Source organism: Haliotis rufescens, unplaced genomic scaffold (genome assembly GCF_023055435.1).
Source record: "Haliotis rufescens isolate VD_foot unplaced genomic scaffold, xgHalRufe1.0.p SCAF_2, whole genome shotgun sequence".
NCBI lineage: Eukaryota > Metazoa > Mollusca > Gastropoda > Lepetellida > Haliotidae > Haliotis > Haliotis rufescens.
Genome location: NW_025963890.1, coordinates 50,413,807 through 50,439,975, shown reverse-complemented (window position 1 = coordinate 50,439,975; position 26,169 = coordinate 50,413,807). Strand labels below are relative to the sequence as shown.

The 26,169-nt window shown below is 41.5% G+C and overlaps 1 protein-coding gene across 13 annotated transcripts in view; it reads left to right on the top strand.

The window, feature by feature from the left end:
* The window catches only part of LOC124118387 (polypyrimidine tract-binding protein 1-like), a 148,428-nt gene extending 122,531 nt beyond the window's left edge, over positions 1-25,897 (top strand). For 7 of the 13 annotated variants that reach the window (XM_046480480.2, XM_046480471.2, XM_046480481.2 and 4 more), the window contains 16 exons: positions 3,961-4,113; positions 7,770-7,931; positions 8,312-8,363; positions 8,689-8,747; positions 9,298-9,469; positions 9,795-9,812; positions 11,538-11,642; positions 13,914-13,937; positions 16,278-16,420; positions 17,561-17,594; positions 18,053-18,145; positions 20,211-20,308; positions 20,885-21,003; positions 21,469-21,543; positions 21,859-21,922; positions 22,322-25,897. In XM_046480480.2, coding sequence (XP_046336436.1) covers positions 3,961-4,113; positions 7,770-7,931; positions 8,312-8,363; positions 8,689-8,747; positions 9,298-9,469; positions 9,795-9,812; positions 11,538-11,642; positions 13,914-13,937; positions 16,278-16,420; positions 17,561-17,594; positions 18,053-18,145; positions 20,211-20,308; positions 20,885-21,003; positions 21,469-21,543; positions 21,859-21,922; positions 22,322-22,390 — 1,440 coding nt within the window. In that variant the 3' untranslated portion in view covers positions 22,391-25,897. Of the gene's footprint in view, positions 1-3,960; positions 4,114-7,769; positions 7,932-8,311; positions 8,364-8,688; positions 8,748-9,297; positions 9,470-9,794; positions 9,813-11,537; positions 11,643-13,913; positions 13,938-16,277; positions 16,421-17,560; positions 17,595-18,052; positions 18,146-20,210; positions 20,309-20,884; positions 21,004-21,468; positions 21,544-21,858; positions 21,923-22,321 lie in introns of those variants that run through there. The other 6 variants (XM_046480474.2, XM_046480473.2, XM_046480475.2 and 3 more) reach the window with 6 other exon arrangements.
* The last annotated feature ends 272 nt before the right edge of the window (positions 25,898-26,169 follow it).

Below are 26,169 nucleotides of genomic sequence, written 5' to 3'. Positions count from 1 at the left end.
GGTTTTGATTGTATCTTAACCATGCTTAATTTTTTTCATAATATAATTGGTTTGTTGAAGTTAAAAGCTGATTTTTAGTGCCAAAGTGTGTTTCTGTGAGTTGCCAAGATACACAGTCACCAGGGCAGCAAAATCACTAGCATGGAATGAGAAGGCAATGAGAGACTTATCTGTGTTGTGTTCATGTTGTATGAGGTTGTTATCAGGGCTCTGCAGGCCCTAAAGATTGCAGGAGAGATATCGCTCAGACATTCACTCAGCCAGGAAATTGTTTCCTCCAGGTCCTCCTCCAGCTCTTGTGGAGGCAGTGGACTCCATGGAACATATGTGTACAAGTATGTTCATGGTGGCTGACACTCCTGCACCATCACTTAGGAATATCTGCAGTGTTTTTCCCTTCAATGCTTAGCAAGTCTAGATGATTGAAAGAAGCAGTTCTATAATAGATGGAAGGTTGAGGTAGAGAAAAAACTTTTGTTATGGGATTAAATATTTTGGTTAATTACTTGAGAATAAAATATTTCATGGACTAACTGTTTGTCTAGGAAATAGAATGAGGTAGTTGGAGGGCGAAACTAGAATATGTACAAGCTGTACAAGATGGCTGGTTGAGGTGGTTGAGTTTCTTATAATGTGGCTAGAACAGTTGTTCTGCTTCAAGTGAATTTGCTCAGCCCTTTTTCCCTAAAGAAGAGCTCATGATATCAATCACTGGATTGTCTGGTCAAGACTCGATTACCGTATTCGACATAATAAGCTCCCAGGGCGCTCTCAAAATTAGAAGTAGGGGGCTCTTATTAGAATATTATTTCAGTGAAAAACAACAGAGTTGAAAGATCGTAAATTTCATGGTTTATGCTGACAGCCTAAAATGTTTATATAAGACAGATATATTTTTCCAGAATTTAATTTCCCATGATAAAGGATACATATAAAACATGTATTATATGAGAATAAATAAGTCTTGTGCACATTGATCAATTGGAAGGGGTGCTAATTGGGATTGTTCACTAGCCAATTTATCAGCAAATATCGCCGTGGGTGTTTATTAGAGCGGGGCGCTTATTCTGTCGAATACGGTATTTACAGACCGCCGCCATATTGCTGGAATATTGAGTGCAGCGTAAAACAACAAACCAAACCAAACCAAACCAAACCAAAACCCTAAAGAAGCAGTTCGATTATCATGTCGTTCTTCCTGAGTTTGATCCCCAACATATGGCTCCTATGTGACTCGTCCCATATTATTTTCTTACAAATGTTATAATCAACATTAAGCACCAAAGTCTCCTTCTCACTCCATATGAGACCCGTAAGGATCCTGGGTAGAACAGGTCTTCAGCAACCCATGCTTGCCGCAAAAAGCGACTATGCTTGTCGTAAGAGGCGACTATAATGGGATCGGATGGTCAGGCCCTCTGACTTGGTTGATGCATGTCATCGTATCCCAATTGCGTAGATCGATGCTCATGATATCAATCACTGGATTGTCTAGTCCAGACTCGATTATTCACAGACCGCCATCATATATCTGGAATATTGCTGAGTGCGGCGTACAAACAAAACAAACACTCCATATGAAATAGAACCACTGTAATTTGAGTCCTCAAGTTAGATGTTTGACATAGAGAATACTTGTGGACTGGGAACAGTAGAGAGTACATGTGTGAACTTAGATGGCACTGATTGTTTGAAGACAAAACTTATTTTACTTCATTCAGTCGTTTGCATTGATGAACTTTGTATTGTTGATTCAGTTCAAGAAATTGACATTGACGAATTTTGCAACTTTAGAATTGGAAAATCCTAGGAACTTTTTTGGAAGGAGATAACAAGGATTGAAGAGCTTGGCCATAGATTGAGGCCAATCCACCTGTAGTTTCGGTGCTAATGATGCCAGTAAAATGCACGTTTTTCCCTGCAACTCTCAATGAAGGTGTTGATAGATGGCAGTGCTAGTTCACAGCAAGTGTCCCCATAGGAAAGAGGTTTAAATGGAAAGAGTGGATTTTCCCACTCATGTGCGGGACAGTTGTCTTGAGTCGATACAGCGATGAAGAAAGAATCTTTTCTTGTGAGAGGGACGAGATTAAGAAGCTATCTGGAACTGACTTGCCGTGTACAATGGTGTATCTGTGAATAGCGTGTAAGCCTTTTGGAGAGGGCCTTTATTGTGTTAGCTTGAGTTGGAGGTTGTCAGGAGGAGATCACAGAGTAATTGACAGACAGCCAACATGTCATTTGAGGCCAGATGCTTGCAAACACGGCTTCCATGATTAATAGTGTGCACGGCTTTTATTTCAGAGTGGAAATATTGTAGTGATGGATTAGGCCCTTATTTGATGAAATGAGGAGAATTGGTCAGTTAGATTTGTTAGAATACTACAATTTAGGGAAATCATGATTATCCTGGTATAATATCATTCTGGTTTCTGTCTCGGAAATACGAGGGAAATGAGATTTTGTACCATGCCAATTTATTTTCCATCTGGTCTACTTTAGCTGTATGTACTTAATCAAAAGCCCTTGCTTGACACGGGAGTCATATTTGTGGAAAGACTCTTTATGAGAGTACATCTCATTTTGGCTTCTAAATAGCCCTCATATTTCTGGTCCAAATATATATGGTTAAATCCTGCAAATTTAATTAAATCTGTTTACATGAAGATATTTTTACCAAATCTTTCTACTGTTTGCAAAACATGGCAAAGTTGGGGAATTGTATTGACGTCTGACAGATTATATATCGTTAGTATCGATCCGACAATTATGATTCTAAATTGCCACATCTTAGAGGCGGCCATGTTGGAGGATAGCGTTCCTCAAAGGTATAGATGTTGTCGTCTCATCCCCCCTGCAAGGTAGAACAGCTTGAATAGCCACAAGGCCTTTCACGTCCGTAACGGTTGGCTCTGCGATTAACTCGATAGCCAAGTTCGCTGTCATTAGTGTCGATTGTTCTTGTAGCGTAGTCTACGGCACTGACCAAACCCTGCGGCCTCAGGATTATCGTCTGGCAATTCACAAAGAGAGTTAATTATTTCATAGGGCTTCTCGACGGCCATGGCCCTATGGCAGGGAAGTGGGGACATTGTTACTGGTGAGGTTTGGGGAAGGATCTAAATCTCCCCTCTCCAGATCTGTTATGATGCTATTTAGCCATGTTAGATTACTGGTCAGAATCTGCGTCTTCCAGAAAACTGGTCATGACCAGTGTCAGTATTGACATAAAACATGGCTTATGTCATTAGTTATGGCAAGTGTCTAGACCAGTAGCTCATGCGAGTGGTGAGATTTGACATACAGCTAATTACAAGAATCAGTGTAAGTCTTGGTACATCTTGATTCACTGGTTTGTGACCGGTCACAACCAGCATTGCTAGATCTCCACCAGCCCCTTGTTACCGACAAGCTCAGTACCAAGCATGTGGACTGTATTCACATATGTATGTGGTCATGTTAACAATTCTACCCAAAAGTTCACATGGGCTCGAAAGGTCTTGACGTTGAATCTGTTTTGAAAAGGCCTTAAAATGGATAAAATGCCTTAAAAATAGTACCCATGAAGATCCGGGGTAGAATAGGTCTTCAGCCACCCACTTGCCGTAAAAGGTAACTATGCTTGTCGTAAGAGGCGGGTGGTCAGGCTCGTTGACTTGGTTGAAGAATGTTATCTATCCCAATTGCGTGGATCGATGCTCATGATGGTTGTTTTTTTGTTTTACGCCGCACTCAGCAATATTCCAGCTGTATGACGGCGGTCTGTAAATAACCGAGTCTGGACCAGACAATCCAGTGATTGACATCACGATATTTTAGCCAAAAGTGATATTTCTAGATGTGTACTTACGACAACAGAAACTTATTTTACTCTTATCAATTTAACTGCGCTATTGGCGATACAATACAGAGAATTTTGAAACCCTGAATAAAGATGCTAATCATGTTGTTTGTTTACAGGCTTTCCTGGAATTCAATGACGAGGGGTCTGCAGCCAACATGGTGTCCTACTACCAGACCACGCCTTCCCAAGTCCGCTTGAAACCATGCTATGTCCAGTTCTCCAACCACAAGGAACTCAGTATCAAGACCGATGCTTCACATGCATACCAGGTGAGTGGTGCTCATTGATTACCATCTTCCTGAAGCAAGGGAGTTAACTGACTATAAAAGTCCAGTTTCCACCCTTGCCGAACTAGGCTGGTATTATGGAGTTACATTTTGGCTGGACTAACGGGTCTATGCACAGACCAATCAAAATCGTGCAAAAAAATCAAAATCCGATTCATAAACTGTAAATGGCTTAAAGTGTCGTTTAACCTAATCATTCACTTGCTCACACACCTGAATTTAGGTTGAAACATTTTGTCACGATGTGGCTGGAAATGTCTAAGCGTGGCATTAAACCTACTTCTCTCACTCGCATACACACAACCCTAAAAATTGGCACCAGTCCTAAAGTCCTTGCCAAACTGCCTAATAGTTATAGATTATAAGGACTAGCAGAAATTTGTCATTATCAAGGGTTTGCCAATATGTTATCATTATAAGGACTAGTGGACTAAAAGTGTTAGTTTCTATCACTGACACACCTGAATTTAGGTTAAAATATGTTATTAAGCTGTGCGAGTTTCTTCCCATACTATGACCTGGTTATGATTGTAGTTCTTTGAAATCTACACCTGAGACTCTGACACCAGATCTCTTCATACGGCCTTGGAAGCTTTAGCTTCAGTTACTGACTCATCCATACATGATCTTTCGGTGTGGCAAGAAAGAACATTAATTTCTATATTAGCTGAAGGGGTAGCTGTATGTGAGAAACATCTGTCCTGAGAAACAAAGCCTTTTGTGTTTAAAGAGGACCCACCTTTGTTGCAATTCAAGATTACATCTCACGTGACTATCATTCCCAAGGCTCTCCTGCTTTCAAGATAAATCACAAATTTAGCTTACTTTATTTCCCCTTTCAGACTTTTATTGTAACCAAAACAAGTCCTAAATATTTTTGGTGGTCTCGCCACCTCAGTAGTAGTTGATTAGTGAGTTTGCACTGCAGGGAACAGTTGCTCTGATAACATCTTGGGGGGAGGTGGTGGAGGGGGGTTGGAGTGGGAGAATAAGTCTTCTCCTTCTCTGCCCACTGTCATTCAGGCGAGGAGATCTTGAAACAAATCCGTCTTTGTCACTTAGAATATGGCTCCCCATACCTGTTCAAAGAAATCTCTTTTTCTTTGCATTTGGGATGTGCCGCTCTGAATTCCTGCCATGTTTATTATCTATGGTGTCTACCGGAGTGTTTCTAAACTACAAAAAGAAGTTAAGACAAGTTTGTAATCGAAATTCTTTGATGCTCAGGTTTCAAGAAGAACATGAAATATATATTGTCTTCATCTCAGCTTACATCATCATTTGTTCTAAATCACCTCGTTTCCATGACAACAAAATGAGATGTCGTGCTATAACTTGCTATAAGTGATGTAAATTGCTTTCACATGTCTGTAACATAAGGAACTTCATAAATTTATTTGGTATCAGCTAGTGCAGTTGTTCCTTGTCATACTAAGTGGATTAGACCCGTGAAACTCCTGGGTAGAATAGGGTCTTCAGCAACCCATGCTTGCCGTAAAAGGCGACTTTGCTTGTCGTAAGAGGCGACTAACGGGATTGGATGGTCAGACTCACTGACTTGGTTGATGCATGTCATCGTATCCCAATTGTGTGGATCGATTCTCTTGATAATAATCACTGGATTGTCTGGTCCAGACTCGATTTTTTACAGTCCGCCGTCTTATAACTGGAATATTGCTGAGTGTGGCGTTAAACAACAAACTAAGTCGATTATATATTGGTTCTGAGGGTACATAGTCTAGTGGTCATTTTAATTGTATGAAACGCCACACTCTGTCTGTAAATGGCGGTCTGTAAATAATCAAGTCTGGACCAGACAATTCACTGATTGATATCATGAGCATCAATCCACACAAATGGAATTCGATGACATGCATATCGCTCACTGGATTGTTTGGTCCAGATTCAATTACTTACAGGCAGCTGTCATATAGTTGGAATATTGCTGAGTGTACTGTTAAATAACAAACAAACAAAAGACGTTGGCACAATGAGTGAAACCTGTCTGAGTGTTCTTCACCATAATATGGCTGAAAGGTTGCCCTGGCTGAGTGAGGCACAACACTGGCACTAGGGCTGGCTTAGACTAAAATCTAGTCTCTGAAATGAACATATCGTACATAAAAAAACCAGTTGTTTAGTTATCTTAATAAAAATATAATAAAAAGGAGCCCAGTGACTCTCTTCATTTTCAGATACTGCAGTGATCTAGACTTGCCAAACATTATAGACTTGCATGGGCTGTATTTGATATATATTTGTATCAGGGTCTGTAAGACAGACTAGGGCTGGCTATCCATAGACATCATAGAGATCGATAATCGCGAACTAAACATTGATAAATTATTGATAAATATCTGAGAAGTAAGTCCAAAAAATAAATCAACATATTTCATGCCACTGGTGCACAGATTGTTTTGTGGACATTTGATATATAACAAAGACAAAGAGCTTTCCATCATTGACAATAGACATTATTGACAATAACATCACAATAGTTTATGTAAGTTATTGTCGATGACAAAAAATTGGTATCATTAATCGTTAATATTTCTTCCCATGGACAATATTTCCAATGATTGATCTTTTTAGCCAGACCTACCTATCACAGTATATAGGGCAGGTCAACATAAGTACAACGTTGTGGACCCGTATCTTATGCATCTGTTTCTTTGAGCCTGTTTCTGCTCTTGGAATAAGTCATATATAAATATTCATGAAGTGTTGGGTTGTAGGGTTCACCATGTAGAACAAGAAATCCATTAATAATGAAAGTAATTGTTATATTGATTTATTAACGTCACACATGAATATATATAGTTCATATGAAGACTCATTTGAAGACTCAGCAAGTTTGCCCAGTGGGGTGAGGTGAGGTGAGGTGAAATTTGGTTTAACGTCGCGTCCAAGATTATTGCACTTATATAGCGACGTGCGTGTGTGTGTGTGTGTGTGTGTGTGTGTGTGTGTGTGTGTGTGTGTGTGTGTGTGTGTGTGTGTGTGTGTGTGTGTGTGTGTGTGTGTGTGTGTGTGTGTGTGTGTGTGTGTGTGTGGCTGCTTGTACTAGTCCACGTGGATTTCTGAGAGGGAGAATAAATCCCTTACACCCTGCTTTGAAGCAAAAAGCCGAGTCATTGAAAATCATGTGATACAACACGTTCACCTCAGCTCAATCAAACTGCTGTTTTCTATCAATTATGAATTTGTATTACTTATTTTACAATGAACAATTGAAACATGTTGGTAAAATAAATTTGCTGTCGCAGTATCACGAGGGGTACATGTGGTTTTATGTGTCCCGTGTTAGGTTTTATACGAGCGGGGCGGTCGGGTAGCCTACTGGTTAAAGCGTTCGCGCGTCATGCAGATGACCCGGGTTTGATTCCCGACATGGGTACAATGTGTGAAGCCCATTTCTGGTATCCCCTGCCTTGATATTGCTGGAATATTGCTAAAAGCGGCGTAAAACCTCACCCACTCACTATTCCAGGAGCCGGAGGCCCCTCTTGATACTGCTACAACTTATATTATACTTAGCCGAGTGTCTCTGGTTGTGATGTGAGTGGACTATTGTTAATAGCAGCATTATCCAGACTAACTCACTGATTTACCCGAGACTTAAAATGTTGATGTTGCAGAACGCTACAGCTCAGGCTGCTTTGCAGGCAGCTCAAGCTGTGATTCACGCCCGCGGCGGCAACAGTGGTGCCTTCCTCGAAACAAATGAGTGTAATCAGACGGTGCTCCGCGTGATCGTTGACAACATCCTGTACCCCATCACTCTCGATGTGCTCCACTCTGTACGTATATCCTCCCTTACACAGGGAATGTTCATTGACATGTCTGTTTGATATCAAAAACGTTTCTGTTGCTGGGCAATCATGATGTACACTGTCTTCAGATTATGATGGGTTGAAATAATTCATAAATTGAAATTTGATTATCGATCATCTAGAGAGTTGTTCTTGCTAATCAAGGTATTAACTCATTTATATATTCAAGACTTTTGCTATCTATCAAAGTATATTAACTGTAGGCCAGGATGCAGATGATGTCTATATGTATCATCTAAGTCTGAAAACCTTCTGTTGATATTCTCTTGCTGATGCATCCACCAGATGACAGCACCAGCCTCCGAGTTTATCACACCAGATACCGATTATACTTGATTTATTTTCAGTTATTCTCTCGATTTGGAAAAGTTCTCAAGATCATCACTTTCACCAAGAACAGTAAGTAAAGCTTTTTTTTTAAATTCACTTTGGAATGTCGAGACTCAACTATTTACAGGTAGCTGTGGGATATGGCTGAAATATTTCTAACAGCGGGGTAAAACCATGTAAATATAGCTTAAACATTACAAACTGTGGTGTTAAATTGTGTGATGTAGCTGAAATATTGCTGACTACAGTGTAACTGCCAAACAAAACACATTTTATAGCTTTAGCACTATCTTTTGAATCTTTGAAAGTTCAGCAGTAACAGACCATTCTGGTTGTGTAAAGAAGGCTCTGTGTGGTTGACATGATTGCTAACAGTTTGTATTTTATCTTTCAGACACCTACCAGGCCTTAATTCAGTTTTCAGACCCCATTTCGGCTAAAGCAGCTAAAGATGTAAGTGTTACAGATAGTCAAGTCAGTTAATGTGAAAATCCAGGAAGAGAATATGGATGGTCAAGGGGAGATAACTGTTATTGGTTTGATTTGATGGTTTTGTAAACATTTTTTCTCCAGTAATTTCATGATTGCATATGATTAGCCTATAAATCAGTCAATGCTGTGCGGACCTATGTATTTTGAAAGGGTCCTTGTATACAAATGGAGCAATTATGACAATGAAGAAAGTAAAAATATCCTTGTAGATCAAGAGGCGACTAATGGCATCGGATGGTCAGGCTCGCTGACTTGGTTTATGCATGTCATTGTATCACAATTGTGTGGATCGATGCTCTTGAAGTCATTCACTGGATTGTCTGGTCCAGATTTGATTATTTTTCAGACCGACGTCATATAGCTGGAATACTGCTGTGTGCATGTTAAACAACAAACAAACAAACATTCTTGTGCCTTACTTTAAGACATAAAAAGGCCGTTAAAAGGTCTTAATTTGGTGGCTCAAATTTTGTATGAATCGTGTACTGACATAGTGCAACTGTTTCTCCAGTCACTGGATGGTCAGAATGTCTACAATGGCTGTGACACACTGAAGATCGACTACTCTCGATTGATGAATCTCAATGTGAAGTACAACAATGACAAGAGCCGAGACTACACACGACCGGAGTTGCCCACGGGAGAAGTGACGTTAGAATCCACCATGCAGCAAAGCATGCTGGGTACGTACAAGGAAAGAGTAGCCGGTTAACACAAGTGTTTAGTTTGTTTGCATGCAACAGCTTTGCATTTTCCTTTAAAAATAAAGGAGAAAAATATTGAAATATTAACATGTTCTTTCCGGAACTGACATTACTGATAAGCTTGCCATTGTTGTGGAGATTCTGTCCGAAGCAAGGTCGAATAGTGAGAAGGGAAGGTCAAGGCATGTAAAAGATGTTTGGATTATTGGCAGTTGCCTCGTATCTGTGCATGAAACATGGACGTGATGACTGGATGGAATATCGTCATGGCAACAGATGTAAAACAGACATTTTCTTCTTTCAGATTACTTTGCTCCCGCCTGTATGTATAGTTCCGATATTCCATACTGTCTCAGATTGTGATTCACTGTGTTCATGTTGAAATCATCTCTCATTGGCTGTGTTTTGAACTTTTCCGTACAAATCAATCCTCAAATATCAACATCTTTTGCATTAAGATATGCCTCCCTCTCCTTCTACCTCTCTGTTCAAACCTTGCATGGTCTCCATTACATTCTGGAATAGGACAGTGGTTTAGCCTTGTGGTTAAAGCTGCTGATGCCGTGTAAAACATTCATTCATTCATTCATTCATTCATTCATTCATGCATTCATGCATTCATACATTCATTCATTCGGGGGCACGGGTGGCCCAGTCGTCTAAGGCGCCGCGATTCGCTGTGCAGAGTTGCGTCCCTTGGGCACGCCAGAAACCTATGATTGTGGGTTGACACGCCGTGATATAACTGAAATACTGTGAAAAGCGGCGTTAAACCCAATTCATTCATTCATTCATTCATTCATTCATTCATTCATTCATTCATTCATTCATCGTGGTTAAATCAGTCGCTCGTTACACCTAATGGGGAGGTGGTATAGCCTAGTGGTTAAAGTGTTCTCTCGTCACGCCAAAGACCAGGGTTCAATTCTCCACATTGGTTCAACACGTGAAGCCCATTTCTGGTGTCCCCCGCCGTGGTATTGCTGGAATATTGCTAAAAGCGGCGTAAAACCAACTCACTCACTCACTCACTCACTCGTCACGCCAAATACCCAGGGGGCCATTTCCAACATGGCCGAAGCATAATCTGGATCTTAGTGAAATTGTAAAAAGCTTACTGACTCTGAAATACACCCTCACTGTGGTGTCTCTTCTGTCCAAGCATGATCACTCAGTCTTGGTAAAATGCTTCGGAAATTGAAATTCTGAAGCTTGCCTCTCTCTTCAAGAGCTGTTCTGGCTGCCAGTGTTGATGTGGTGCAAGTGTATGTGTTAATATTACCCTTCTTTTTAGTGAATACAAAAATCATTTTGGTCGCAAGACGGCATTCTTGTACGTTTTCTCCTACATATGTATAACCATGTTTACATGTTACAGTATATTGCATTTTGTTTGCAATGTATTTAGGCAAGTCTACATTGATGTCTGTACCCTATTATCTCCTCACTAATGCTGTGGTTCTACTGACGTGTTCTGTGTACATACGCTGACATCCACTTACTGCATGCCACTGCTGCTTCACGAGGTTTTAGAGTTGGCATAGTTACCATAGAAACAAGCATATGCCTTGGCAAATAATGGGTACTTCCCCACTCACAAAGCAACTGAAACACAAAATTCTGTTTCGCTAAAAAAATATTCTAAAATTATTAAAATTGTCTTCGTCTCATATTTACAATTCTGTCTCGCTGTTACGAGTCCTAATAATCATGTGAGAAACGCGAGAGGTCATTGTGCACATGGTAACGTGATAAACACCAAATCGTGTTTCTCGCGGCAATATTTCGAGATGATTTGTCATTGTAAGATTTTGGGGGGATTTTTTAGCAGATGAGGTTGAGTTATTTTTTGACATCTGTATTGTGGGGATGGTTATGTATATGAAACATGGCTTTGATTATGTGAGATTTTGATATGTGAATTCTATAAGATGAACCAGTTGCTGTATGTCTCTCCTCCTGCCTCCTCACTCTCCACTGTCCATCTGTCCGTCTCCCAGTCTGTGATACACATTAACCAGTGGACCGTTATTTGCAACTATGTTAGGTGCTCCGGGGGTGATGGCCTCTCCGTTCGCTGCTGCCATGCCGGGCTTGGGAGGTGCCCCCCTAACTGCCTATGGTGCCCCTTCGGCAGCCGCAGCCGCTGCAGGTATGCTCCTCCACGCTTTTCACACTAACATCTCATTGGTTGCCTCAGTTGTTGTCAGCCCTGTGGTGTATCCCTTGTGGTGTATATATGTTTGTAACACCTGGTTGTCTGCCCAGAATGCACACAGTTATCCACTAGACTACCGGGAGAAATTCTAGATATGAATATTACTTTTGTAAACTTACTACATTATGCATAGTTGTCCATGGAAAATGTCTCTTGTGTGATGATAAATTGTTGGCAAACTTTTAAAAAGGATACCTTTTGTATGGGCAAGTGCTTTTTATTCTCGAAGATTTGTTATTCGTGACCTTTAGTGGGAAATACTATTTTTGAATTCCTCAAACGACCATCCAGACCTATAACCTTATTCTCAATTTACCATCGCCCATCAAAGAAAAAGTCCTTTCAACACTCCCATATCTTGATTTGACAATAAGTCAACTTTGTTTTTTCACTTAAGTTCTTGACTGATCTTGTATTGGTATATGAACTGTGTGTATTCTGAAGGCAGATATTTCTGTGCTTAGACAAAGTAGACGTCAAAGGTGAAGCCTGCGTAAGCAGACACTATGGCCTTGTCCATTACTTTAATTTGTCTGCACAACTCTCCAGCAGTGTAGCCCCCTGCCTTTGTGCCTACCAGGAAACTGAACCATCCTTGTTGCATCAGTGGGTGTCATTCCGCATCATCAGTACAGAGGACAAAGCTTAGTGTCAGTGTAGGGCTTGTTTCCTGGCGGAATCTTCTTCCTGATTACCAGACTCTCAAACTCAGGACTTGTTTCAGTCTCGATACATTTGAGAACAAAGGCAAAATGTTTCCTGCTTTTCAGGATATTATTTTAAATATTGTTTATTTTACAAGCACAAGGAAATATCAAATTCAGGACGAGGTACGATGGGTGGGGTTGCTCCTTCACAGCTTAATCATAGCTGGAATATAACTGTTAAAGGGGAAGTGTACACGCAAAAATCACTTTCTTTCTTTTTCTAAACAAAACGCAATTTTAGAATTAATTAGTATCTGTGTTTGAAAATATACACTAATTTTTTTTCACAGTGAAAGTAGGAAGCTCACAATAGTGTTAAAATGATATGCCGTTATGAGGCCTTCGTTTTACGAGCGAAATAGGCCTGAGTTATCCCCCTTAGATTATGACGTAATTGGTACCAATTCAACTGGGTCCCTGTCTATTCTCAACGCAAAAGATATCAAGGACCAGTTTGCGGTAAAACAACATGATCTACGACACACTCCGGCGCAGTGGTGACTCAGCATAACACAATTCTGGCTGGCATTTTAGACGCTAGAATCACAAAACTGTACCTACACCACGTGAAGCGGCTCTAACAAAGCATGATGACGTCATAATGTTTATCAATTGGCACCAATGACGTCATATTGCAAGGGGCATAAGCCATGGTGTTTTTGTTATGGAAATAGAACACTTGGTAAATGTGAAAAATATAGATCGTTTTAATGCAAAAAATATGTTAATTAAATATGATGTTTTTATATTTTTGTCTATGACACTTCTATGTTAACACTTTTAATGTGGAAAAAGTACAAGAAAAATTGGTTCATTTCCGTGTGAACTTGCCCTTTAAGGGATAGAAATAAGTCCTTGACTGCTATCCAAATCTGTTTACTTATAAGGGTATACTCTGGGCGGGTAAAATTTGGAACACTTATGGGGCTGTTAGAGGTTTGGCTTATAGAAGTATCTGTGTGCAGTGTTAATATAGGTATGGCTTCACGCTAGTGCATGTGTATACATATATTTATTAATGAATTATATTTGCCATTATTTACATGAACACCCTTTACTTCGGATCTGTAATCCAGTAAATGTTTTTTTTTCTGTATCGATGGAGTAAGGGATGTTCACTACTAACACAAAGACTGACTCTTGATGTGGGACTTGAATTGGATGTGCTTTTGTTGATTTTGCCTGTAGAATGATTTAATTATTTCAATTAAGGCTTGTCTTGTTCTTACTGCCACATCAGGGCAACCGTTTAGAATATCTGCATTCTGACTCCCTTATAAAATATGATGTTTCATCATCCGAAAAATTATGATCGAGAATGAAATGTTGACACTTGTCTCAGCCAGCGTTGCCTGATGTGGTTGTAAGGTGGAGCATGGCGGCTTAGCAGCAGCATCAGCAGCAGCTTTGTGAGCATTTTGTGATGTCCTCCGAGCCAGTTGCTTGCGTTACGTATGTGCGGAACTGATCATTAGTATCTCTCCTTTCTTCTCTTCAGCACATGGGTTTGGTGGTCTGCAAGGTGAGTGTCAAGGTCATATAGCACCACCTACTTCCTGTCCTCCTCACTCAGCACACATGTTGATCGGCATGTCGGATAAAACAACATCTGGAAGTGCAATCTTTAACATGCACAAAATGATTTTTGACATATTGATATTTTTCTTGAAAAAGAATTTAATGGACTAGCGCTTGAAGAAAAGGCTTCATTGCCTCTGCATAGCTTGCAACACTTGCGTCCTCTGTAGACTAATTTAGCAAATTTAGTCTGACTCTCATGTGCCAGACTGGAGTAGAGTGCAGAGATTTAAGCCTGGCAGGGATTAAGGTCAAGATGCAGACTGGAGATGGACTCCAGACCACTCAGGGTCCCTCTGTGGTACTCAGTTGTGCAGTGTTGAGATTGGCAGGTTGTGGCTCACAGCGTACTTTCCAGGTGTCTTGTTGTTCCTCACTAATGTAAACTTCTTTTCTTGTTTCTCTGTTCTCTTTCAGTTCTCCTGCTGTCTGTCTGTCTGTTTAACCTAACTGTTTATTTCCTGTAATCTGTGAGTCTGATGACATTGGTGTGCTGGTGACATTGTGTACTGGTGACATTGTGTACTGGTGTCATTGTGTACTGGTGTACTGGTGACATTGGTGTGCTGGTGACATTGGTGTGCTGACGACATTGGTGTGCTGGTGACATTGGTGTGCTGGTGACATTGGTGTGCTGGTGACATTGTGTACTGGTGTCATTGTGTACTGGTGTACTGGTGACATTGGTGTGCTGGTGACATTGGTGTGCTGGTGACATTGGTGTGCTGACGACATTGGTGTGCTGGTGACATTGGTTTGCTGGTGACATTGGTGTGCTGATGACATTGTGTACTGGTGTACTGGTGACATTGGTGTACTGGTGACATTGGTGTGCTGGTGACATTGGTGTGCTGGTGACATTGGTGTGCTGGTGACATTGGTGTACTGGTGACATTGGTGTGCTGGTGACATTGGTGTGCTGGTGACATTGATGTGCTGGTGACATTGGTGTGCTGGTGACATTGGTGTACTGATGACCTTGTGTACTGGTGTGCTGACGACATTGGTGTGCTGGTGACATTGGTGTGCTGGTGACATTGGTGTGCTGGGGACATTGTGTACTGGTGACATTGGTGTACTGGTGTGCTGGTGACATTGGTGTGCTGGTGACATTGGTGTGCTGGTGACATTGATGTCCTGGTGACATTGGTGTGCTGGTGACATTGTGCACTGGTGTGCTGGTGACATTGGTGTACTGGTGACATTGGTGTGCTGGTGACATTGGTGTGCTGGTGACATTGTGTGCTGGTGACATTGGTGTACTGGTGAACTTGGTGTGCTGGTGACATTGGTGTGCTGGTGACATTGTGCACTGGTGTGCTGGTGACATTGGTGTACTGGTGACATTGGTGTACTGGTGACATTGGTGTGCTGGTGACATTGTGTGCTGGTGACATTGGTGTGCTGGTGACATTGGTGTACTGGTGAACTTGGTGTGCTGGTGACATTGGTGTGCTGACGACATTGGTGTCCTGGTGACATTGGTGTGCTGGTGACATTGGTGTATCGATGACATTGGTGTACTGAAGACATTGGTGTACTGGTGACATTGGTGTGCTGGTGACATTGGTATGCTGATGACATTGGTGTGCTGATGACATTGGTGTGCTGATGACATTGGTGTCCTGGTGACATTGGTATGCTGATGACATTGGTGTGCTGATGACATTGGTGTATCGATGACATTGGTGTACCGGTGACATTGGTGTATCGATGACATTGGTGTGCTGATGACATTGGTGTATCGATGACATTGGTGTGCTGATGACATTGGTGTATCGATGACATTGGTGTACTGGTGACATTGGTGTTATGAATTGATGGTGCACATCCTGTGTTTCAGCTTCTCCTGTTCTGGATTCTAATTCTCTGATAATTGGATGTACGAGTCAGGCTTCCTCTGTGACACGCCCACTCGTTTACCGTGTCTCGATTACTACTGTGTCAAAACCTCACTCTCTCATGAGTGTGTTTAGAGTTTAATCAGTGAATTCATTTCTGATCATGACAAAAGTCCTAGTCCAACATACGTATTGATCTAAGCTGCATCCTCATCAGGATTGCCCTGCCATATATTGATACCAAATTACAGCACACTGACTGTGATCGCTCGGGCTAAATTGAAATATTCTACCAGATACACATTGCTGTAGAATCTGGAATCTGGAATCTTGACCTGAAATCTAAACAAGCACCATGGGTAGATGTTTTGACACAAGCCTGCCTTGGTATATCAATGTTCTTCATATATGTTATTGCTACAGGTATCATTTCCTTTGTTTAGGTGTAAACCCGTTCTCCACTGGGATGCCAGCAATGACTGGATTTGGTCCAATTCCAGGAGCGTACGGCGCTGCCCGTTTAGGTATCCCCATCCAAGCTCAAGTCGGCAGTCCCGTACTCCTTGTCTCCAACCTAGATGAGCAGGTATGTTGTCTCCCTTTCCTAGCTGTCTAACTTGAAAAACTAACTTGTTATATTGGCAGTCTTCTGATTATCTCCCTTACTATGACGTAATTGTACTTGTACGTCTGCTATCGTGTCCTGTACTACTACTGCTGTTGTTGTTGATTTGGTGGAGGTCACTCAGATATAGTATGTTGTCCCACAGCTGTATAATCCAAACCTAGAACTATAACATGTTGAAAACTATTTGTTTGTATTTTTACCTAGTTGTATTTAACAAAAGCTTTCCTTATTGTGATGGAGAAGTAGAGATTGTCGATGTACGTTTTGAGTTGTGGGTCTCCGTCTGGTAGGCACCCTATTGTACATGACACTTCCTGTTAATGTGGGGCATGCTTTTGCTTCTTATTAGCCATCTTTGCTTACCATGTTTATTGGTGTAGGTCGGCTCCACTAGGTGGGGTCAGTACGTTACGTGCATGCCTATCGCATGATTTTGTCTGTCGCTGTTGCCGCCGATCCACCTCTGTTGGTAGCGATGTGCTGATGAGCGGAGGAAGAGGCAGCACTAACAGTGGCGGGAGCACATGTCACTCTCAACTTACTGTCATAGTGAAGCATTAATAATTCTATGTTGTTATGCAGGGCTGGAATTCCAATTCTGTCAGTTCACGAGTCATTTTTGCACCAATTTTGCATTTTCTATATAGGATAGATTTCCTTTCTGTCCACTGATGGAAAAAGCGATGTCAACTGCGATGTTAGATTAGAAACGAGCAACATTGAAGCCGACTCTTATTCTGTGGGTGGATCACTCCCCGTCATCCAAATGCCCAACTGTGAATGTCACAGTGAGACAGACACATGGTCAATTCCAGCCCTGTGTCTTCAGTAATAATTTGCTGGTATCAAATCAGTCATTCGTCACTTCTAATGAAAATGTTCCCATTTTCTTTTTTTCCCCCCGTCCAATCACTGTCCACCACACCCATACATCCATCCACCACTACAATGCTGCCGTACGTCTACTACATCCATCGTGTGGCTGGCTCGTCTATTCTTGGTTCGCCCACTCCGCCTACTCGGATCTACTCATCATCTCTCGTCCATACTACTTCCTGCTGCTGACAATGCTATGCTCTCTGTCTATGTCTACTGTAGACGGTCACGCCCGATGCTCTCTTTACCCTTTTTGGTACGTTCGTTAGCACTCCTCTCACTCTTTATGTAGATCATAATATCGCACAGGAGAGAGATGTAACATTGTAACTGTAATGCTGTATATGGGGCCGTATTACCCACCCTTACACAAATATCAAAGGATCTCACAGTAATATTGCGCTTCGGCAGAGTATTTATGAATGTCTCTCCTTTGAGGTAAATAAATAATTCTGGCTTAAATATTGTTGCATTTCCAGTTTATAAACTTACTAACAATTCTCATGATTTATTTCATTTGTCTAATGTTAAGAGTATGTTTTGTTTCCTCTTCCTATTGTGTGTAAATCCTCCCTGGAGGGACTTTTGTGGAGATAGTTCTTCTTTATATAATTTTGTCAACATTGATAAACCTTGGCTTCGCTTTATATTGCTGCGAGAATGTCTATCCTGTGTCTGTGTGGGACTTGTGTGACCTGTTAGCTGTACTTGCAGGAGTGTATGGGGACGTACATCGGGTGAAGATCCTCTTTAATAAGAAGGATAACGCACTCATTCAGATGGCAGAACCAAGCCAAGCGCAGTTAGGTGAGTTGTTTCATCAATTACAGCATCGTCGTATACCCCTCCAAAACTCTTGCTGAAAGTTTAGGCAAGTTATCTTGAAGCATTCTGGCCAAGATGTATGCTTTTTCTTAAAAACTGGTTTGGAGTGGGTGGTGATAGTGGTCGCTAATGTTGATCAGTATTTTGATGTCGGGAAAGACCAGTTTTTGTTGTTGACCCACATTACACAAAGCGCTAAGATGATCGTAACTCCCTTACTTTAACAAAGACTTACATGAGGTGGAGCATTGGCCCTGGCTGATATGGTATGGTTTGGTGGGATTCTCTGGCAGATAATCTTACAGAACATATCGATCAAGACAGCTTGTGGCTTGACCTGAGACACATTACCCTGTGACATACACAGGGACACCATGTGCTAACTAAGACACCTTCTGAACCAGACTGCCTGCGTGGTCTAGTGGTGGAGCATCCGCCCAGAGAGATGAAGGTCGGGTTTTGATCCCTGACCGTGTCATACCAAAAGATGTTAAAAGATGGTACTTGTTGTTACCCTGGTGCTCAGCATTTAAGGGGCTAAAACAAGGACTGGTCGGCTCGGAGTCAGTATACTGTGTCAGAGTTGGGTATCCGTATGAAACTGCGGCATGGTATCACAGTTGGCTACCACTATAAATTGGTATCAGTGCGGACTAGTACAAACAGCCATCATGTCTTTATATAAGTGCATTAATCTTGGATGCAACGTTTAACCACATTTCCCTCCCCTTATTCTGTTACAAGTGTACAGTTTCAGATTCTGGTTTGTCCATTAGTCACTCCATGGCTGAAATACTGCCGATATGACGTTAAATTTAAACTCACTCACTGCTAAGTCAACAGACTTATCTTTGTCAAAATTGGTGTTTTTGTCAATTATGCAAGACCTCCGGATCCAACTATTCATGTTAAACTGCGGCATGGCATCTCAGTGGGCTTGCTCTTCAAAATTGGCATTAGTTCGGACTAGAACAAACAGCCACACACATACGTTCATGCATGTCGCTATAAAAGGGCAGTGATCTTGGATGCGACGTTAAGCTCCATTTCACCACCACATATGAAACACTTTGTACCCAGAAAGTGTTATAGCTGAAGCCCCATGCAACCATGTATGATAGCCACATACCAGTGCCACTGATAGACATTATGGGAGAAATTTAAAGGGTCTTTCTCATTTTGTCCTGTTAATACCTCAGGAGTTAGATTTAAAATTTACTACTCAAAAGAAGTAGAAGACTCACAATTGGAAGGCTGTGTGTTGAAATACCCACCAGCCATCTCAGATTAACTAATGTCAGCCTCTTTTGAGTAGTGTAATACCTTGAACACTCAAGACTCGTATCCTCTATAAATAGGAGATAGCATTTTGATTTGGGGGGGGCACGGGTGGCCCAGTCGTCTAAGGCGCCGTGATTCGCTGTGCAGAGTTGCGTCCCGTGGACATGCCAGAAACCTATGATTGTGGGTTCGAATCCCGGTTCGCCCCGATTATGTTTCTAGGTTGTCAGCACCATACCTGTGCTCGTGGGTTTCACCAAAGTGGTAAACGTCTGAGACCTGCATCACTTCAGGCTTTCCTCCCACATTAAGCTGACACGCCGCGATATAACTCGAATACTGTTAAAAGCGGCGTTAAACACAACTCACACACACATTTTTATTTTTTTTAAACTATTTGATATGATAGTGCTGGAAACCACAAGGCCGCATGTGTGAGAAGTCCTCCTTGCACAGTGAGGCATCATGTGTCCCTGTGTGGAGCTTTGGGGAGAAACGCAAACACCCTGTTGGTCCTCAGTGAACAAGGGTGTTCGGTTCAGCTTTAAGTGAAACATTTGCCAATTGTTGAATGAATTAAGTGTGCAAGCAATGTATTTCTCCATAAAAAAAATATGAAAACAAATCAGTTTAGGCAAAGAAAATAGATGCTCCTTCCAAAACTACATCAAACTGTGAGCTGCGACAGTAGCATGTCATGTTGGGAGTTGTGGACATTGTGACTTGTGTGTGACTTGTGTGTGACTGCGGATGTTTCTGCCTGCAGCGATCACGTTCCTGGACAAGGTGAAGGTGTGGGGGAAGACAATCCGGGTGGCTCAATCCAAGCACTCCGTCGTACAGATGCCCAAGGAGGGACAGCCTGTGAGTAGAACGATTCCATTCAAATGTCGCCCAACTACAGTAAATCTTTGAGTTTCAGTAGCATGCCATCAACAGATCCTGTTATTTTGTTCTTTTTTTCCTTAATGTTTTGAAATGTTTTCTTGATGACAACTCAGACATGAATTGTTTGATAGGCATACTATGAAGTTGACGGATGGTAAAGTAGACACAATTTATGGATAACAACTTCTTTAATACTGTAAAGGCGACGTTTCGGTATAGATCCTTGTAACCGTTGTCAGTCTTACTTGAAAACGTTTTTAAGGATCTATACCAAAATGTCGCCTTTACAGTATTAAAGAAGTTGTTATCCATAAATTGTGTCTACTTTGTGCTCAGACATGATTTGCATTTAATGATGGCAAATGAAACAATAGACAAATCTGTTCCCAGTATTTAAGTGCTAAAAGAAATAAGTTTGAAAATGTTTTGGTTGGTCTGGCAGACTCACAAGGGTAGTTAATTTGTGTAGGGATGTGCTTTTGGCCTTCCCTGTGTGTTGTGTAGTGTTGTGTTGTGTTCTGTTAGATGAGTTTGTGGTCTTGTGTGTTGCAGGATGCTGGTCTGACGAAGGATTACGTCAACTCCCCTCTCCACAGGTTCAAGAGACCAGGATCCAAGAACTGTCAGAACATATTCCCGCCATCTGCAGTGCTACATTTATCCAACATTCCGTAAGTGGAGAAAAGTTAATCTCAGTGCAGTCATGTGCCTTAATAAACGTGTTGTCATTGTATGGAGGCAGTATGGAAATGGGTTATGACTGTCCGTGTTGTGAATTTGGGGGAATAGTGCTATGAACTGCATGCTGGACGACAGTCTTTGAATGCTGATACTATTGACTCGGGAAGAGAAGGTCTTCTGCAACCCATGCTTGTCGGAAGAGGCGCCTATGCTTGTCTAAGAGGCGACTAATAGGATCGGGTGGTCAGGCTCTGTGACTTGGTTGATGCATGTCATTGTAATTGAGTAGATCGATGCTCATGATGTCAATCGCTGGATTGTCTGGTCCAGACTTGATTATTAACAGACCGCCGTCATATAGCTGGAATATTGCAGAGAGCGGCGTTAAACAACAAACAAAACACAGTGATATAACAGTAATACGATCTACTCATTCGTTACTTTGTTGCTTGCAGAAAAGACACAGAGGAAGGGGAAATCACTACAAAGTTCGCCGAGCACGGAGCTGTTAAAGCATTCAAGTTTTTCCCGTAAGTACCAGCGGCATGCTTATGGCACACTCATAATTATTACACACAAGTGTCACTTTGCATATCAACGCATTGATGATATTGGTCACACTACTTGTCAACACGTTTTTACGTTAAACCAGTTGTAAAACAGTTGAAACCAAAATACATGTATATGTTTGAGTACATTTACTAAGTCAGTAGCTAGAATATTGCTGAGTGCATCGTTAAACAACAAACAAACAAGCAAACAAACAAACTAAGTCAGTATGTATTGATAATAATGGCTTGCAGTGTTCTATCACATTCAGTAAATGCTGCTTTGTTTGTTTTCAGGAAAGACAGAAAGATGGCCTTAATCCAGATGGGCTCTGTGGATGAGGCAGTCATGGCTTTAATAGTAAGAACAGTTTTGTAATGGACCATATGACAACCTAGCTTCTAATCGAAGGGCAACTGCCAAGTTGTTCTATCAAATCTTCAGTTTACTGATTACCTGACCAACTTGCTGCTTCCAAAAATCGCTAAAAAATCAGCCGTTATAAGATGTGAAATGTTCATTTTTGTTTCTAATAATGTCTCGAAAGTTCTGTCATTCTTGTTAAATTTCTCCCACAAAGGATAAAACAGAAGATGAAATCTAGCAGCTTCATTTAATCCCAAACATTGTATCACATTTATGAATGAGGATATTAGTATTCCCTGTAACGTTAGCTGAAATACACTGTGATAGTTTGTGTTGCCTGCTGCGTCTGCTTGGCAAGGATAACATCACTGATCATCTTCTGTTTGTTTGCAGGCTATGCACAACTTCCAGATGGGAGAAAACAGCCACCTGAGAGTGTCCTTCTCAAAATCCACAATTTAGAATTCAGTCTGCGCCATGATACAAATGTGACTTTGACCATGTGATCACTGGATCAGCTGCAGAGACTAAGATAAATTTTTAAATGTACAAACTATGGAAGTAGCAGACGCACGCCTGCCTGTTGCGTGGAGCTAGCTCCCATTGTGAGAGGAGTTTCTGCCCTGTTGACTCCGGGGGTCAAGTGCCTTCGACATGATTAACAAACGCTGCAGCTTGGTGATCAACTGGTCCACCTTTGCCTGCTGCGTGGTTGTCGGACAGACAGAATGATGGACAGATGAACCAAAGCAGCGTCTGCTCTACGGGTTTGAACAGTTGGATCTCTGCCTCCATTAGTAGTGTCGTCTGTCACACCACGATCACCAACACAACACTGGTTGTCATGGTGACGAGCAGGCGACAGGGAATGTGCATTATGTTCAGTCATTGGCTGTCCTTGTGTTCCCACACTACCTAGCGTTAAAACAGCCGCGACCGGCCAGAGTGAATTTGGCTTTTCTCGAGACAAGATTGAAGCTATGTTGTTTGCAGTGCATAAGAAAAGGCAGCAAATTCATTGTACTGTTTTGCATTGTTTTGTCAATTTGAGAGAGAATTATATTTTAAAGAGCTCATAATATAGTAGCGTTTATATCCAACCATTAGCGTACAAAACAGTGTGGTCACGGTTTTTGGTGCACACTTGTAGAACTTAGGCTAAAAGTCTGCTTACGGAACTCTTCAACACTAGGGGTCACTCAGATCTTCTTGTGTTGCCATAGCAACAGAGTCTGAAGACATGTCCTGCAACATACAACTAGAGAATGTTGGGTATTGCTTGCCCACGACCCTTGTACGGAGATGTGAAACACAGGTTATGTTGTCGTTAGTTACTGTTTCATCCTGAAGTCTAGTCGCCTAGTTGAGACCAGGACCTGTCGTCGGAAACTACCTCACGAGATGGCCTCTGTGACGCTGCTGTTGAATTGTTCCTCAATCAGTTGTTATTATTATTTCCTACTTGCATAATCAATGTTCTCGTGTTCGAATGTTTTACAAATAAAGTATTTGGTGGGGGGGTTACGCTTAAGCAGGCTTTTAGCCAGGTTTTATTCTCAGAAATCCATTTGTTTGTGATAGACGAAACCAGGGCTGCACTGTGCGATACGCTGCCGGTAGTTTATACCCCTCAGAGCTTCAGCAGGTGTCAGAAACTCTGGGCTATCAGCCCTTGTTTCATGGCAATCAAGATAACCTCCCTTGTTCCCACGTTCCTGGTTTGGGGCGGCCATCTTGTTTGTGTGTGAAGCAGACGACAGGGCGAGATGTTGATATACATGTTTCTTTTTTATCCCATGGGTCAGCTGTTTGGTAGTGTACTGATGATCACTGTCGTTTTGCCGGTAGATTAGGCCATGATTTTGTAAGTTCTATTTTTGCATTTCTGGTGTTATGATCAAGTATACTGAGGTTTCGATATATATTTTTGCATTTTGAGAGTTACTATTGTATGGGGAATTTATTTTACATGTGACTACCAGGGTGATGATTGTTGGTGTCTCGTTGTCGTCTTGTCCAAGTCAAGAAAGTAATCATTAAAAATTATGTGACTATGTGATGAATGTTGCCATGGCAACTGCCTTGTCATGGCGGGATGGCCCAGTTCGTGTTACGTTCGCTACCCAGCATTCCACAAGACATGTGGCCGCGAGACTTGCTAAGTTGCCATTGTTATTATAGCATGCGCACTCCGTCACGGGATGTGTGCGTTGGTGCCCCACGACAAAGTGCTGTAGATACGCCCTTAGCCTCTCCTTGCTGCTAGCGATAACAACTTTGTAATTTCCTGATTGATTGTATCTCCTTGTTTCTCTGTATCTGTAGTGAGTGTTTTATCTGTGTATTTCTCAGTTGATCTATCCATAAGTGTAAATCCTTAATGAATCAATTTTCCATATCTTCTGACCATCTATTGTAGTATTCTTATATTGCCTTGTAGTCCCTTCTGATGAAAGTATCTGGGAATATTGTCAACTCCGATGTTGTACAGCGAGGTCTCTGCCCAAGTGGAATTAGAATTGGTTTCTATTGTATCATTTGACCTTTCTGCAAGTAGTATTTTCAAATTGGACACTGATCTTGGGCATTGATTTTGAGATTATTTTGATTTGAGTCCCAATTAGTTTTAGCATTTGGCTTTGAATTTGAACATGTATGAACTCGCTGTTTGAAGAACATGTGGCTTACATCCTCTGGGAAGAGAAGAGAGGTTGACCGGCAGAGCTAGGTTCAGGTTGGGATAAATTCAAGGAACATCCTTGTTTAGTTGATGCACATGTCCTGATCTGAAATCCACCTACGCGGCCATTGTTTGACATATTTCCATATTCTTGGTGGCGGTTTTCACTTAATGTTGGCTCGGGCCTGGAGCAGACGACAGTTTTAATGATCAACAGCTTTTGTACATACTGAGTCTCCAGAACGGAACTGTTCAGCCTCCGCCTCCTCCTCCATTTGTAGTTGCTACTTTTCTAAGAATGGTCAATGGCAGGACAGGGTGTGTTTGTTTCAGAACGGAGATTTTATATTTGTACTTTTATACAAACTAACTCTTTTGGTAGGTGAAGATGAGAAGATGTAACCATGACAACCATTGATTCATTCATGACATCAGTCTGTGTTTGGAACCAATTCTGTCTGTAGAAATTATTGAGGTGATCTGTCCAAATTAGAAAAAAAAATTAGTCCCCTCTCTGAGATCTGAGCCAGGCCCATGTCGACCTATCAACTTGTTATTAGGGAAATCTATTGACAATGTCGTGATTCATACAGTCATTTGCATATATATATTTACAAATTCTATATATTATGTACGTCGTATTACTACCCCTCGTCTCAGATGGGGGAACCCCCAAGATCTGATTCGTCTTGCATAATGCCAGACGGGTTCTTTTGTGCCTAACATTGATGGGAACAACATAAAACCAGGCTGTTTTGAAAAGTTTTTATCTCTTATAAATGCTTTTTTATTTATTGAATTCTACCTTGGGCCCTTTGTTTTGAGGCGTCCCATTGTTATTTACAAGCCTCTGATGTTTGAAAAGTTCATAATGTATCCGTTAAGAGAAACAACTTGTATTGCGCAATCTGAAGATATTAAAGTACAATTTTGTAATAAAACGATAATATTTGTCATGCACCGATTTAATCTAGACGCAGCAGCAGCCCTTGAGCCTGATTGGCCAACGCCAATGTGTAATGCACGTATATAAATGTTTCAACGTCAAACCACGACACGGGTGCTGCACTAGCAAGACATCTATCTGTTGTTTCTATTGAGCTCGCTGTAGTAATAGTTGATAACGACTTTCTGCGCACTCTTCCTGTGGTGCATCACTTCCTGTCAACTGGCCGTAGTGTAGTGTACATGTAGCTTGGTACATACGTACATACGTCTTTGTCACTAATAACCTTTGTACTCACCTTGTGCTGACATTAAATCCCTGGATGTGGGACAGAACACTCTCAGCTGTCGTCTTTCTTTCTTCTCTACCTCTGTCATTGCTGCTACCTCCATTCGCCTCTCACAACCAGCTAGTTAGAACCAGTTAAAGCCAGATGTAGCAACTGGACAACCCACACCTTGAAGGTTTGGCGTCTGCCGTATTGGCAGCAGATGTTATCACACTCATTGCCTTATGGGAGAACTTTTGGATGATAATGAATTGTTTTGTATAAATGTTGCAAGTGACATTGAAACGTGGCCTTGCATTTGGTTTGGGATGAAATTGATAAATATC